This window comes from Daldinia caldariorum, assembly GCF_022478825.1.
Source record: "Daldinia caldariorum strain CBS 122874 unplaced genomic scaffold F4812scaffold_11, whole genome shotgun sequence".
In the NCBI taxonomy this organism is placed as follows: Eukaryota; Fungi; Ascomycota; class Sordariomycetes; order Xylariales; family Hypoxylaceae; genus Daldinia; species Daldinia caldariorum.
The window spans coordinates 490,920-505,340 of record NW_025953047.1 but is presented as its reverse complement, the minus strand read 5'-3'; the positions used below and the strand labels follow the sequence as shown (position 1 = coordinate 505,340).

The window sequence follows — 14,421 nt, the reverse complement described above, 5'->3', positions numbered from 1 at the left end:
TGCCGCGCCAGACGTTGTTTGCCTTGCCGAAGCTAATGCTAACGTTAACGTCCTGGGTACCTTTGAGCTGCCATCACCACCAACTTGAAGCCCACCTACGGTTTATGCCCCATTGAGCTATTCCTCACCAGCTACTCTACTCGACGACGAAACATTATCTGCAAACCACCAAAACTCAAGTCGACCCCCTCTAATTATTACGGTTCATACCAAGTCTCGTCTCGTCGTCTTCGTTTTCTTTTTTATTTCTTAATAGCACACACACATTCGACGCCATGGTAAGCTCTATATATCCAAGCTCCCTCTCTCTCAAGGAAACAACCAAAGCTAACATATCGAAATGAATAGTCGTCACCCTTCTCTATAAGTGCGCACTCCTCCTTTCCTTCATACCAGTCCCAACCTCCAGTCTTTCAAATGGAAAACATAAAACTAATCGTTACAACTCCTCCCCAACAGACGGCGGCGCCTGCGTAGCCATGGTAGGCAAGGACTGCGTAGCCATAGCCTGCGACCTGCGCCTGGGCCTGCAAGCGCTCACGGTGTCGAACAACTTCCCCAAGATCTTCCAGTACGGCGACGTGTTCCTGGGGCTGACCGGCCTCGCGACGGACGTGTCGACGGTGTCGGACCTGTTCCGCTACAAGGTCAACATGTACCGCCTGCGCGAGGAACGCAACATCGCCCCGACCACCTTCGCCAACCTCGTCTCCTCCTCCCTCTACGAGCGCCGCTTCGGCCCCTACTTCGTCAGCCCCGTCGTCGCCGGCCTCGACCCCAAGACCGCCGCCCCCTTCATCTGCGGCTTCGACTCCATCGGCTGCATCGACTTCGCCAAGGACTTCATCGTCAGCGGCACCGCCTCCGAGCAGCTCTTCGGCATGTGCGAGAGCTTGTGGGAGCCTGACCTGGTGAGTTCTCACAAACTAACTAACTACAACAGCAATGAAGCTGCTTATTTTATTTATTATTTATTATTATTATATATATATATATATATATTCCCCCTAGCTTCTTTAAATGTACTACCGGAAGAAATAAGAAAAAACAGGCATACTAATACATGATTGATAAACATAGGCTCCCGAAGATCTATTCGAGACCATCTCCCAAGCTCTGCTCAGCGCCGTAGATCGGGATGCTCTGTCGGGCTGGGGTGCGCACGTGTACATCATCGAAAAGAACAAGGTCACCAAGCGATTATTGAAGGGCAGACAAGATTAAGAAGTACCTAAACTAAGAGGCAGACCATGGTTAGGTAGTTTGGGTGTTGTGTCATTATCCTAGATCTGCTAAATGTGTATCGGATAAGGTAGCTACCTATCTAACATAGTAATCCGAACAAGGTGGATTCGTCGTATCCCCTGTTAACTTCAAGAAAATACCTAAGGTATATGGAAACTAGAAAAATACATACATCTGCGGGAGTAGAGCCAATAGGACACGGTGAACAGAGGCAGGCAGGCATACGATAACAATGCTAAATGGCCCCTTAATATACGAATATCAAGGGCAGTAACCTTGCTTAAGGCGGCGAATGTCACAATGAAAAATCTCACACGACACTGTCCTTCCTCGTTCCATTCGTCTCATATATGCACTGCATTTCTTACACATTTCTATATTGCGCAGTTTTTATACGCCTAATGCAGTATGGCACGTCTACTCTAGTCTATGTAGAACTCGGATCTATATCTGCCTATGCCTCCTTAGCCTTCGCAACTTCATCCGTCGTCTTCTGAATGAAGAACTGCCTCTCGATGGCCTTGAGAATTTCATCGATGACACTATTACAAGTTAGTATCTTCTGTAACAAATGAAATACAGTAAAATGTGCTCAACTTACATAACTGGCGCGCTGATGATAAGCACCGCTTTCCATTCGTTCCAGTTCAGAGGCAGAATGGAAAATAGAGTTTGGAGGAAAGGCGTGTAGAGGAGTGCAAAGTGGAGCGCCATCGACAAAGCAATGGCGTAGACCAGCATCATGTTCTCCCAGAGGGGCAGAGTTAGCAAGGACTCGCTAGATGACAGAGCGTTCATGGCGTTCAACATCTCGATGACGACAAGAATCGAGAGTGATATGGTCGACGCCGCCTTGGACATATCGTTGCCGAACATTTCGCATCCGATCTCCGAGAATTCAGAAGAGCATCGGTGGAAATGAGAAAGCTGGTAGAAACTGATCTGAGGTCCCTCAGGGTTGTACATGAACCACCAAGCATATCCGGCAACGGTAGCAATACCAACGTAGGCGCCAATGACTAGATACCTGAAAAATAACCAGCCGCCAATGAGCGCTTCGTCTCTCTTTCGTGGCTGTCTCTTCATGATATCATGATCAGGAGGGTTGAAGGATAGGGCGGTGGCAGGAAGACCGTCGGTAACCAGGTTGACCCATAGTAGTTGGACAGGAATAAGGGCTTCCGGCATACCAAGGGCAGCAGTAAGGAAGATCGAGACGACCTCACCAATGTTCGAAGAGATAAGGTAACGGATGAACTGTTGTGTATTGTTGTAGATAGATCGGCCTTCCTCAATAGCAACTTCGATAGTAGCGAAGTTATCATCAGCAAGAACCATATCAGCAGCCAACTTAGAGACATCGGTGCCGGATCCCATCGCAACACCTATATCAGATTTCTTGAGGGCGGGAGCATCGTTAACACCGTCTCCGGTCATAGCTACAACCTCGCCGAGAGACTGGAGGAGATCGACAAGTTTCGATTTGTGACTGGGTTCCACACGTGAGAAGAGAGAGGCGTGCTTAGCTGCTTCCAGCTGTTCGCTTGGGCTCAAATTGTCAAATTCCCGACCAGTGTAACTCTTGCCCTTGAGGTCCTCGTATTCTCCAAAAACTCCGATTTGACGGCAGATACTCTCAGCAGTGTTGCGGTTGTCACCGGTGATAACGATAACCCTGATACCAGCATCCTTGCACTTCTTGATGGCGCCAAGAACCTCTGTTCGAGGAGGATCTAACATACCGACAAGACCTAGCAGAGTAAGGTTCTGTTCCAACTGGGCGTACTGAGCTGTCGACTTGGCATTTTGGAGTAGAGGGTTGGATCCAACATCATCTAAACTAGCAAGGGCAATAACTCGCAGTCCACGGTTACCATATTCGACGACCTCCTTCATGAGGAGATCGCGCAACTTGTTGTCAATACCAACACGTTTGCCATTAGCACCGACCAGAGTGAACGCACAGCGCTCGATAATGGATTCAGGTGCACCCTTGACGAGGAGCTTTTGCTGGTCACCGGCTTGGACAAGGACAGACATGCTTTTTCGGTCTCGGGAGAATTCATACGTAGAGAGTCGAGGGAATTTGGATTCGTACCAACCGCTAGCGTGGTGAACGCTGTCTTCAAGTCGCGAATTCGCCGGTGCGCATGGTCCAATCTTCTCAGCAAGAGCCCTCAAGGCCCCTTCAGTGGGCTCACCAACGTTAGAGAAAGTACCGGAGCGGGTATCGTACACGAGCCTAGCATCATTGCAAAGAGCAGCGACTTCGGTCATCTGACGGATTGTACTTGAGCTTTGGGCAAGATCCCTCACGACTTTGCCGTTATGCTTGATTTCTCCCTTTGGCGCAAAAGTAGTACCCTCGACGTCAAGTTCTTCTAGGTCGGTACCCTCTTCATTTATGTAGACGACCTTGCTCACACTCATCTGGTTCGTTGTAAGAGTGCCCGTCTTATCCGAGCAAATAACGCTGCAGCTTCCTAGAGTTTCAACAGATGGCAAGCTTCGGACAACAGCGTTCTTGGCGGCCATCTTGCGGGTACCCAGAGCCAAACATGTTGTAATAACAACAGCGAGACCTTCGGGGATTGCCGCAACACCAAGAGAAACGGCAATCTTCAAGTAGTAAATGGCACCCTTGGTCCAGTTTCCGTGGCTCGGGTCCGCGAAGTTAGGAATGTTGATCAGCCAAACGAGAACACAGATAACTGTAATAACCTTTGCCAGTGAGTCGCCGAAATCGTTGAGCTTCTGTTTAAGGGGAGTAGGCTCGGAGATCTGGGCCGCGATACTCTCGTGGATGTCGCCAATAGCAGTATTTGATCCAGTCAAAACTACGACCGCCTTAGCTCGACCAGTTACGACAGTTGTTCCCGAGAATAGCATATTGACCTGGTCCTGGAGGACCGCCTTCTCATCCTTCACAACCACAGCATCATCCTTGCCCACGCTTTCGCTTTCTCCGGTTAAGATAGCCTGGTCCACGGCGAAACTGTTGCTTTCGATCGCAATAACACGGCAGTCGGCAGGAATCCTGTCACCAACAGAAACCGAGACGATATCTCCAGGAACCAATTCGTCGGCCTTGATCCGCGAGACATGTCCATTATTCCTGACCACACTGGCGACGTTCGCGGAGTATTCTTGGAGCGCAGCGATCGCCTTTTCGGCGCTGCTTTCTTGGGAAACACCAACGACAGCATTTAGGACGAGGATAGTAAGAATCTTAAGAACCAGCTACGTTAGCTTCATGGGTCGCAAAGATACGAAGTGGGTGGGTAGGTAAATCTTACAACCAAAGGATCGACAAATGCGCTCCAGCCACTTTCTTCGTCTTCGAAGAGAGCCAAAACAAAGGAGACAGCCGCAGATCCCAAGAGTATTAATACCAATTGGTCTTTAAATTGCTCGAGAATAAGTTCCCACAATGGAGTTGGTGGTTCTTCAGGAATAGCTATATACCAAGTTAGCATACAGATTAGCATATATAAAATCAGATCGACCAGGTTGCCTCCCAGCCTCTCTCTGCGCAGCACAACGTACAATTTCTTCCATATTTATTTCGCAACTCGGCGATCTGTTCATCTGCGAGGCCAGCCTTTGGGTCTACATTGAAAGCGGCCAAGACCTCGTCTGTAGGTTTCGCGAAGGCGCTCTCCATAGCGGCCGACGACGGTAGCGAGACGACGCCGCAGTAAATCTTTTCCTGGTAAAAAAAGACTAAACAAATGCAACGAGGTACCTTTTTATTGCAAAAAAACAATCACTATCTATCAACGGGCATTCAAAAGTGAAAGCAAGAACCTCGATCGAGAACTTGAATCGATAGAGGGGTCGGCGATAGGGCGAAAGAGAGGTTTGCGAATGGGCCCTTTAAAGATGCCACATATCTTTTACGCTATAAGTAAAACCTGTTGAAAAGTCGCCACTAAAAAAAAATGGGAAAAGAGGCTACCAGAGTAGACGAAAGATGTGTCCGAAGTAGGTAACCGTATAAAACCGTATAAAAAAATGTATAGATTGTGGTGGAAAGAAATCGTCGCGGATGAGGTTGAATGTGTGGACCTTTTACTCGGCAACGTGTTCTCTATCAACTTTTGCATTTTAGCGATTGTTCTAGGTAGCTTCGATCACTGTTCGGCCCTGAATAAGCCCTGAATGACCCCTGGACGCGGCCCTGAAGCTGCAGAGCTGGTGGTCACCAGGTGCGAGCCCCAATCCAATCTGACGCTAGTAAGCCTGCCGCTAGCACTATCTTAGAGTCCCAAGATCGATTTCGATTGGACAGACTTCCATGACTTGCATCATAAGCTTGCAACCTAGTACATATCTACATGTACTTACCCATGTACCTACCTAAAATTGCAAGACTCAAAAGATAAAAACCTGGAGATAAACGCACCGGGGTCTAAATAGGTAGGTAAGTATGTGATAGGTACCTTAGGCAAGCATGACATGTATTTAAACGAAGTTTATATACGATTACCTAACCTAGGTATTCAGATTAATACATACCTAGGTACATAGGTATCTAATATAAGCTACCTAAACTCCCTCTGCCTACGAAGATCATGCAGAAAAAGGAATCCCCATATATTGGAAGTGATAGTAGTAGACTGCAATTCTTTGTCATATAACTGTCTATTTGGGGATTTGCTATCTAGAAAGCTGCAAATGCAGCCATGCATCTGAAATCAACGGCCATGAAAGGTGATCGACCCCCAACCCAGAGCGTGCGCAGCCGTCCTGCATCAGCCCGCACAAATAGCACCCTATGCGTTCCGAACTCAAAAGTATTACCATAACCACCGTTGTCCACCAGTCGTGTCCTCTTATCGTAACTCATTTACAAGTCATCATCCTCATCCTCACCGGGCAAGGGCTGCTGAGCAGCGGTGTTCATCTCCTCCTCGTACTGCTTGAGAAGAGCCTCGTCGACAACGGCAGTAGGGGGGGCCAGAGCAGGAGCAGCGACGAATTCCTAATTAAGTTAGTAAATTAGCTATATTGACATCAATGGAAGCAAGTGAACTTACCAGTTGAGGGTTGCCAACGAGCTTGCGGGCCAGCCATAGGAAGGGCTTCTCGAAGTTGTAGTTGGACTTGGCGGAGATGTCGTAGTACTGGAGGTTCTTCTTTCGGTGAAAGGTGATGGTCTTGGCCTTGACCTTGCGCTCCTTCACATCGACCTTGTTGCCGCACAGAACGATGGGGATGTTCTCGCAGACACGGACCAGATCACCTGTGATACAATTGTAAGCCAAGCACGGATAAAAAGAAGGCCGTATCTCTATTATACTTACGGTGCCAGTTGGGGACGTTCTTGTAGGTAATGCGGGAGGTAACATCGAACATGATGATACCGCATTGGCCGTTGATGTAGTAACCATCACGGAGACCACCGAATTTCTCCTGGCCAGCAGTGTCCCACACATCGAAGGTGATGTTGCCGAAGTTCTAAGTATCGTTAGATGTTTTGCGCCAGATAGAACGGTTGCGAAAGGGCGAGGCGATGATGGATCCGACTTACGGTCGTGAAGCCAAGGGGGTGGACCTCGACACCAAGAGTGGCCATATACTTCTTCTCGAATTCACCAGTCAAATGACGCTTGACGAAGGTGGTCTAATAATCACGGTCAGTAGCATGCTCGTCGACAATCAAGAGAAAAAGGCGGGGCAGATGATGCGCAGGTAGGCAGGAAGTAAACAGAACACAGCAGACCGACAGAGGTCGATAGGCGGCGAGATAGAATAGACGAAATAGAGCAGATGAATGTATTTACCTTTCCAGTACCACCATCGCCGACAAGGACGAGCTTGAAGGTGGGCGTCTCGGTAGCCATTGTGATATCTTCTGTTGATGTAAGGTAAACAGAAGACGGAAAAGACTAAGCTCGGCGTTAGCGGGGGCAATGACTTTAAATATTAGAAGGGAAAAAAAAAGTGTGTAGGATGGTAGTTTGAACCCTCGATGCGAATTGTTGGAAGATATATCAGGGAGCAGGCGGACGTACTTGATGTTATCGAGTGTGGAAGATGACGAAGGGATAGTATGGGGGTGATCGTAAAAACGGTCGTTGAAGTGATGAGCGGACTAATGTTTTTTAAAAGAGTTTCGAGAGGCGGCGGGACCTGGCAAGAAGATCTAATAAGGTTGGGTTTCCCTCAGGGAAAAAAAAAAAATCAAAAAAATCGGGCGCACGGTTGCGGGGCAGCACGTGATCTTCTGGGCATTAATAGAATGGGCGACAATGACGCACATTTGAGGTAGGAAAGGACCTTCCAGATGGATTACCTATTGATAGAGGATAGAGGTACTTAGGTAGTACTTAGGTAAATAATAAAAAATGCTGATTAAGGTACAAGGTTATGTCTTTCTATCAGTCGTGTACTTACGATTTAAATGTACGGTTGTCAGATTGCCAGATTGTCAGGAGCGGCCTGTCTGCATGGACTGTGGATGGAATTACATAAATATTTACTTACTTCTTGATTTGATAGGTGCCTTTTCTGGTTTCTCTCCCTTAACACTGCCTTAGGTACCTCCCATCCTTATCATTGTGAATCACTGACATTACAAAACATTTGTTATAAATCCGCCCTGTGGCGTCTCGTAAATTGAATGAGATTTGCGTTGCTATGTACCAACATATTTTGCAAAGTCATCTATCGCTCTCCGTAGCAACCATTCAATCCTTTTACGAGTGGTATCTTATAGGTCCGTTTAGAATTCTCGTTTCCGCGTCTCTGACTCATCTTAGCAGGCCGCACGCCTTATTTGAATTAAAACATGGAATAGAATGGCTACTTGCTGTACCTAGGTTAGGTAGTGATCTTAGGTATTTTTGGCTGGACATCAAGCAACTACCTAAGAGGTACCTAACGTACCAAGGGAATTGCGGCAAGCACGCCGTGTATTTAGGTAGCTTTTACCATTTTGGTAATACGATGATTTATGTTAGCAGCCCCATTGCAGAGAGGTAGGCTGGGCATCGTTTAGGTTAACCACAGTTCAAATCATACTTGTATGGCTGGCTGTTGGATGTCTTTTGGCATGATTACCTCCTATCTACCTAAGGTAGGAGGTAGGTATATATAGTTACATCCCTACTAACCCATTAACTCATAAGGAACGCCCTTAAATTGCCCGACACTGTCTCGGTAGAGTGAAAGAAAAAGATGGATATCGCATTATGCCACGTACGAGCATCCACATATAGGATAGGGCCGATAGTTTGATGCCGCTTGAAATGCCAAAGCCATTATGAAATTATTCATAGTGGCAGGATATGGCATCCCAACAGGCCTCTCCCTCCCCAATTTTGCCGTGGGGTTAAATTCAGCTGTAGCTCTTGCTTGCGGTTGGTGTCTACGCGGCGGGTCACTTTGACCAAGATCCTTTGCTGTGTTAATAATTAGTCTTATGACCTACCTCTGCCTTGACGCTTCGAGCTTGTACAGGGTTCGACTTACACCTTCGTTTCCTTGAACGCACTCTGCAACTTTCTTAAGGCCGTCGTGGTTTCTTTTATTAACGTAGCCGAAATTTCGGATTTCGTCTCCGGGTTTCAGGCCAGCCGACTCTGCCGGGCTACCTGCAACGACGCTATTCACTTTCGCAAAAGGCTCCTCTAAAGTTTCCGGGATCGAATCGCCTAGCATCTCGGCACGATCCGCCGAAGCGGGCACGGCATCGTCGGCATCTTGAATGCTCGCAAAGTGTTCGTGGAGATGTTTCTCTATCGTGTTGAGAAGGTCTTTGTAGTCGTTTTTTAAGTGGATGATTCGAGCTCGGGTGGTGCGTACTACAAGAGGGTTCAGCCTGAGTCTGCAAGCATCTCTCCCAGAGGGAGGAGTACTTACTTTGTGCGACGTCGATATCAGCACGAGGAAACCCGTCGGCGGTGGTCAAAGGAGTTTCCATATTGACGCCATGCTATATATAGATCAAGTCAGGGCCTATGTTACAGTGAGTATGGACAGCGGTCACTGACCGAGTCGAGCACACCACTCAGGGCTTTTAGTTCAGCTTCGATATCAAGTTTCTTAGCCTGAAGTTCAGCAAATGAGAGATGCTTTGCATTTCCATTTGACAGCGGGCGTGATGAGGGTCCCGCAGGAACCGTTGGTGCGTGGATGTTGTCCATTCTTAAGGGAAGGCCCAGGATAGTCCTAGAGAAATTAACTCATCATATGTTAGGCATTGGAAGAAGATATAGGTTTCTCCTTATGCACTCGGGCGTATACTTTGATGAGAACTAGTTACTAGGTAAGTAGTTGAAGTTGAAGTGAACCTTAGTTTAGGCCCGCAGGAAGAACGCGTCAACGTTGGAAGTGGGATGGCGGGGTTACCTAGGTAGGTACCTCCCTACCTAGTACTATTATCCCTAAAATATAGTTGGTCCGGGTAGGCGCATCATGTGCGGCATCTGTAAAGTTACATAATACATATAAGCACCTAGGTAGCCTTTACTTACCTACCTAACCTTGATTATTAGCAGTCACTACTTTGCATTAACATTCAAGGAGTATACCTAGGTCTTGGGTAATTCGCCTCTACAACAAAATTCCCGAGTCACGAGTGTAAGCTATAATTAAGCCCAAATAGACTCGTCTCACGTCTAGGTCAAAAAATGCATCAAGATATTTATCGCTGTATGGTCCCTAATAATAAAACCATACGGCCGGAAAGAGAACCTAACAGAGGTATAATATATATCGACGTAGCGAGGCTCTAATACATTGGTTACCTATGTGTAGTTTACACCTGTGACGTATTTGAGCATCCTAACAGATCACATGTAAGTATCCATTTCTGCTAACTACCATTGAAGTCTAACTTAAGGTAGATGTGCAGTTGGAATTAACAGAATATCTCTACATATAGATAGATGGGTAATAGCAATAAGCAGTGAAGGTGTGACTGCGAATATCATTTACTGCCTCCTGTTAGCCAGTTTGTCGTCAGAGACGGCTGCTATTATAAAAATGGTATCAGGCAAAGCATGTGCTTATTGCTTGCCTCTAGCCCCTTGCAGATCCAGTCTGCTGGGTACAGGCAGTAAACTGCCAGCGGCAACTTGCAGATTTGAAGCGTACAGTTCTAGCGAATCGTTTGCCTAATTGAGTTGTGATTTGCAGCATGACTTACACATTCAACCCCCGTCTTACTTCCCTAAATTCGTACTCGGTTCTCTCGGTAACCTTTGAAGGGCAGAATATATATAGTAATGTAGGATTCGATTTAAAAATAAGGCACTTGCACGTTGAATCCACGTAATTCTTGAAGATCAGAAATAATCTCCTAAACATTTCTCAACAATAAAACTCGGCACAACCCCCAAGATATTTTCCATAGGTAGGAATCGTCCAGGTCAGGCCAAAACTACTACTGAAAATTGCAAAATGCATACCGTTACACTGCTGGGGCTTTTGGCTGTGCCGGCCGCTTCGAAGGCCTTGATGTATGCTGTCCCTACGAGTCTCAAAGCCACCGACTGCATATTCCCGGCCAATTATACCGTTTCCAACTTCACAATCTACACGGACAGATTCGACAGCGCCAAAAACTGTACCTCATTCATTTTTGATGATCCGAGTACTGGTATTAATACCAGCTGCAGCCGTAACTCGACCTCGAAGCTTCACGGCTCCAACCGATGGCCGTGTGACGACTCAAACGTCGAATTCATTTACCAGACGACCGGTATAGCAGGTTTAACTCTGATCGAAGCTGCGTGTCCTGGGAAGTAAGTAGACGATGAGATGACCCCTGTGTCGGGTCACTATCCAACGCAATAGCAATAACAATAACAATACGAAGATGGCTAACGAGATGTAGTGTTCCTCAATTTGAGGCGGCTGGTCTCATCGCACCGGATATGGCATGCACGAATTCTACTACGGGAACTACCTGTGTAGCCAAGCAATCTCCCATTGTGGGAGATTTCGACAGCCTTCAACCCGTACCACCGTCTTCCAGCTGAGCGTCAGTAAGAGACGGACAGTCAAGGGGTAAAATGGGAAGTTGGTATTGTTTACCTAGGAGACGTAATTATCGCATGAATTTGTGGTTGGAGCCGAGGAAATATAATTATTTGTGAACGAGATGGATTGGACGTAGGGTTTAATCGGATATTCCTATATCAAACGGTATTCAAGGGTTAGATAAAAAAAAAAAAACCACTTGTTCAATGCTTAATTTGTTTAATTAATCGAGGCTCAATCAAGATTCTCACCACTTGTGTTAGTTTGAGAATTGACGTATTACCTATATTAGGACAATAGAGGAATAGCATGACTTCGTGCTTACATGTAGGTATATACCGGTTCTACTTACTATGCATGTAAATCCTATACCAGTAACGTCCTAGAACGGTACCTATACCCCGCGTTACCAACTGCTGGTACAGTACCTACCTAGCCTGGTACTGCCGGTATGCCGTTAAGAGATAGCAGCTTCCTATTGGTCACAATGCTCACCTACCTCGCCATTTCCCAGACATATTAAGAGCCGTGTATGCATTAAATTGGGCAGGTGAGCTCCAAAAGCAATAGCCAAATCGTCATGAAAACAAGGGAATGGACCTGAGGTCGTCCCGGTCGTCTCATTTATCAACTTCTTCCAACTTTATGCCTTTTGAACCATCTTTAACTTTAAAATAGCACGTGCCCGATTCCATGAATCAGACCCTGCTGAAAGTACTGCAAGTACTGAAAGCATTGGCGTCATGTTTATTGGGCCAGCACAACGTCAACCACGTACTTTAAACTTGCATCAATTTATATAATACCTAATACGCGACTCATCTTCTTATTCAATTTCCTCTTGTTGTTGACTTCAAGGCCTGCCTTCTCTAGGACATGGCTATCCTCAACATCGACCTATCAAGCAAAAGATCTTGATGTTACGGACTTTAAACCTTCACTAAACTTGCCTTGTAGCATGTTGTATACCATGTTAACTTCTTCGTGGTTATTGTACCTGGCAGCCACTATCGCGGCAGGAACTCCCGTGGGGGATCAGAACCCTCTTCGAGGACAGAATGATGCTACGACCCCTGGTCACATCTCAACTGGTCTCTTTGCATCGCTCGAGCGTCTCTCGCGCTTGGTCGACATAACGTACTGCGTCGGCACCACTGGTATCACACAGCCATTCTCCTGCGCGTCCCGATGCAAGGAATTCCCAACTCTAGAGCTTGTGACAACATGGAACACCGGGGTTTTGATGAGCGATAGCTGTGGCTATATTGCTGTAGATCACGGGACGACATCGATGCTGAGTGGCAACGACGGCGGCATCGCCGATACAAAGAAGCAGGGGGCAATCGTTGTCGCGTTTCGTGGTACCTACAGTATTACGAATACCATCATAGACCTGAGCACGATTCCTCAGGAATACGTCCCCTATCCATCGCCAGACCAAGGTGGATCTAAACCGCCTAAAGAACCAGAGCATACCTGCAAGAATTGCACGGTTCATATGGGGTTTTTGGCGTCCTGGAACATAGCTCGCGCCGTCGTTCTACCAGCACTTAAGCCATTGCTTGAGCAATACCCCTCCTACCCGATTTACCTTGTCGGTCACAGCCTCGGTGGCGCCGTTGCTGCCCTCGCCGCGTTGGAGCTCAAAGTCGTTTCTGGCCGGGATAACATCGTTGTAACAACTTTCGGCGAGCCGCGTGTTGGGAATGAAGGATTTGTTAAATACCTTGATTCTGTTTTCGATCTTGGCGGCAAAGGGGCGCAAAATGAAGCACAAACATATCGGCGCGTAACACATGTGGATGATCCCGTACCGTTGCTACCACTATCGGAATGGGGATACAGATCTCACGCCGGTGAACTTTTCATTACCAAATCCAGTCTACCTCCTGAACCTTCGGATATTCGGGTGTGCGTGGGGGACGAGGACTCTAAATGCATCGCTGGTTCGGTTGGGGAGCCGCTTAGGACGGTTGGCCAAGCGCTAGCTAAAGAACAAGGACAAGACATTGCCATGTGGACTGAAGGGCTCTGGGATATTCCTAGCCGGTTCAAATTGTGGCAACTGTTCTTCGCGCATCGAGATTACTTCTGGAGATTGGGTTTGTGTGTCCCCGGGGGAGATCCTATTGATTGGGACAGGGACAAATATCCTAATTTCACTACCAGTGACGAGCTATGAGCTATGAGTCACAAATGGGTAACACGCTTTGTTTAATCCGAAATCCGAGATGAGAATCGGGTTTATTCTAGCGCCTCAATTTGATACGCTGATGGAGCATAGGGAGTTAAAAATCGTTAATGCGACCAGGAAAAAAAAAGTTGACTAAAATTACCTCTATAGTCTGAAAGTAATGTCTAGTACATGTAACTTGTTGTAATTTTTAAATCTTTAACGCATAGACGGACCCTGATGAATAGGGGCAAACAGATAATTACAGTTGGATATGTCGAAATTGCGGTGCAGATAGGCACTTAGGTTAAGATTTAAAGGTTTATTAAGCGATGGATTTCCTGAGCCGCTTGATCTATGGGGTTACCAAGTACGGCAATGATCACAATTCCTGGTTCAGGGGTTACATGCGTATAATCAGACCTTGAAAATAGTATAGGCTGGAAAGATGTTCACATGTAATACCCATTATGAGGTTACGGAGTACGGTGAAGAAAACCCGACGGAGTGGGTTCAGAGGTCATGATGTCTTGGCATCAACAGTACGGTGAACTTTGAAGTTCTGTGTGTGGGATGGAGAATGTGTCGAACGGCTCGTGACAGGGCTATTTCGAACTGACCGCGCTTAACCGCGTGGGATTGACTTTCTCTGTGGGAGAGGAAAAAGGGAACTCGTGACTGGAGGAAAAGGGTGCCAGCTCAGCCAGGACCAACTAGCTTTAGGAAAGTGATGACAACGCATGGGACCGACGGACCACACGATGATAAGACCCTGTACTGGGGTCTGGGTCCTGGTATATTACAATAGTTTCTCCTATTCGTCTGCTGCCGTCTGATGCCCTTTAGGACTGATGCCTTCTAATAAGGATAGCACATAGAGAATAGAGGTAGTAGTGACTAGGACATCTTATACAAAACTAATAACATGATCACGAGTTGTCCTGTAATAGAACGGTAATGATTTGGGGGTGGCTTTTGCTGACTGATTGTGAGATACCTATTCGGGAGGTCTC

The 14,421-nt window shown here is 46.9% G+C and overlaps 6 protein-coding genes across 6 annotated transcripts; 3 read left to right on the top strand and 3 right to left on the bottom strand.

Annotated features, from left to right (window-relative positions):
- The first annotated feature begins 34 nt into the window (after positions 1 to 34).
- On the top strand, positions 35 to 1,869 carry F4812DRAFT_432678 (nucleophile aminohydrolase). Its single transcript, XM_047934554.1, has 4 exons — positions 35 to 278; positions 349 to 367; positions 460 to 911; positions 1,081 to 1,869. The coding sequence occupies exons 1-4, from the start codon at positions 276 to 278 to the stop codon at positions 1,222 to 1,224; spliced, it is 618 nt and encodes a 205-aa protein (XP_047789069.1). The 5' UTR covers positions 35 to 275; the 3' UTR covers positions 1,225 to 1,869.
- On the bottom strand, positions 1,384 to 5,025 carry F4812DRAFT_64890 (calcium-transporting ATPase sarcoplasmic/endoplasmic reticulum type). The gene is made up of 4 exons (XM_047939270.1): positions 4,792 to 5,025; positions 4,542 to 4,702; positions 1,847 to 4,473; positions 1,384 to 1,787 (listed from the first exon to the last, which is right to left on the bottom strand). The coding sequence occupies exons 1-4, from the start codon at positions 4,907 to 4,909 to the stop codon at positions 1,700 to 1,702; spliced, it is 2,994 nt and encodes a 997-aa protein (XP_047789068.1). The 5' UTR covers positions 4,910 to 5,025; the 3' UTR covers positions 1,384 to 1,699.
- A 666-nt stretch (positions 5,026 to 5,691) lies between these two features.
- F4812DRAFT_432672 (GTP-binding nuclear protein GSP1/Ran) lies at positions 5,692 to 7,711 on the bottom strand. The gene is made up of 7 exons (XM_047934553.1): positions 7,509 to 7,711; positions 7,263 to 7,380; positions 7,032 to 7,136; positions 6,779 to 6,871; positions 6,552 to 6,705; positions 6,285 to 6,490; positions 5,692 to 6,229 (listed from the first exon to the last, which is right to left on the bottom strand). The coding sequence occupies exons 3-7, from the start codon at positions 7,089 to 7,091 to the stop codon at positions 6,095 to 6,097; spliced, it is 648 nt and encodes a 215-aa protein (XP_047789067.1). The 5' UTR covers positions 7,092 to 7,136; positions 7,263 to 7,380; positions 7,509 to 7,711; the 3' UTR covers positions 5,692 to 6,094.
- A 617-nt stretch (positions 7,712 to 8,328) lies between these two features.
- Positions 8,329 to 9,596, bottom strand: F4812DRAFT_64825 (uncharacterized protein). Its single transcript, XM_047939269.1, has 5 exons — positions 9,243 to 9,596; positions 9,112 to 9,184; positions 8,722 to 9,053; positions 8,453 to 8,651; positions 8,329 to 8,355 (listed from the first exon to the last, which is right to left on the bottom strand). The coding sequence occupies exons 1-4, from the start codon at positions 9,393 to 9,395 to the stop codon at positions 8,523 to 8,525; spliced, it is 687 nt and encodes a 228-aa protein (XP_047789066.1). The 5' UTR covers positions 9,396 to 9,596; the 3' UTR covers positions 8,329 to 8,355; positions 8,453 to 8,522.
- Positions 9,597 to 10,431: 835 nt separating this feature from the next.
- Positions 10,432 to 11,549, top strand: F4812DRAFT_432666 (uncharacterized protein). The gene is made up of 2 exons (XM_047934552.1): positions 10,432 to 10,997; positions 11,090 to 11,549. The coding sequence occupies exons 1-2, from the start codon at positions 10,654 to 10,656 to the stop codon at positions 11,232 to 11,234; spliced, it is 489 nt and encodes a 162-aa protein (XP_047789065.1). The 5' UTR covers positions 10,432 to 10,653; the 3' UTR covers positions 11,235 to 11,549.
- Positions 11,550 to 11,636: 87 nt separating this feature from the next.
- Positions 11,637 to 13,891, top strand: F4812DRAFT_64615 (alpha/beta-hydrolase). Its single transcript, XM_047939268.1, has one exon. The coding sequence runs from the start codon at positions 12,194 to 12,196 to the stop codon at positions 13,415 to 13,417; it is 1,224 nt and encodes a 407-aa protein (XP_047789064.1). The 5' UTR covers positions 11,637 to 12,193; the 3' UTR covers positions 13,418 to 13,891.
- Positions 13,892 to 14,421: the final 530 nt, after the last annotated feature.

Coding starts and splice junctions, on each gene's coding strand:
- F4812DRAFT_64825 (XM_047939269.1), bottom strand. CDS start 9,395: ATGGACAACATCCACGCACCAACGGTTCCTGCGGGACCCTCATCACGC. Junction 9,185..9,242: donor TGAGTGGTGTGCTCGACTCG/GTCAGTGACCGC, acceptor ATCTATATATAG/CATGGCGTCAATATGGAAAC. Junction 8,652..8,721: donor GCGTTCAAGGAAACGAAGGT/GTAAGTCGAACC, acceptor TTATTAACACAG/CAAAGGATCTTGGTCAAAGT.
- F4812DRAFT_432678 (XM_047934554.1), top strand. Junction 912..1,080: donor GCTTGTGGGAGCCTGACCTG/GTGAGTTCTCAC, acceptor TGATAAACATAG/GCTCCCGAAGATCTATTCGA.
- F4812DRAFT_64890 (XM_047939270.1), bottom strand. CDS start 4,909: ATGGAGAGCGCCTTCGCGAAACCTACAGACGAGGTCTTGGCCGCTTTC. Junction 4,474..4,541: donor CATTTGTCGATCCTTTGGTT/GTAAGATTTACC, acceptor CTGGTTCTTAAG/ATTCTTACTATCCTCGTCCT. Junction 1,788..1,846: donor ATCATCAGCGCGCCAGTTAT/GTAAGTTGAGCA, acceptor AACTTGTAATAG/TGTCATCGATGAAATTCTCA.
- F4812DRAFT_432672 (XM_047934553.1), bottom strand. CDS start 7,091: ATGGCTACCGAGACGCCCACCTTCAAGCTCGTCCTTGTCGGCGATGGT. Junction 6,872..7,031: donor GCGATGGTGGTACTGGAAAG/GTAAATACATTC, acceptor CGTGATTATTAG/ACCACCTTCGTCAAGCGTCA. Junction 6,230..6,284: donor TCGTTGGCAACCCTCAACTG/GTAAGTTCACTT, acceptor TAACTTAATTAG/GAATTCGTCGCTGCTCCTGC.
- F4812DRAFT_432666 (XM_047934552.1), top strand. CDS start 10,654: ATGCATACCGTTACACTGCTGGGGCTTTTGGCTGTGCCGGCCGCTTCG. Junction 10,998..11,089: donor GAAGCTGCGTGTCCTGGGAA/GTAAGTAGACGA, acceptor AACGAGATGTAG/TGTTCCTCAATTTGAGGCGG.
- F4812DRAFT_64615 (XM_047939268.1), top strand. CDS start 12,194: ATGTTGTATACCATGTTAACTTCTTCGTGGTTATTGTACCTGGCAGCC.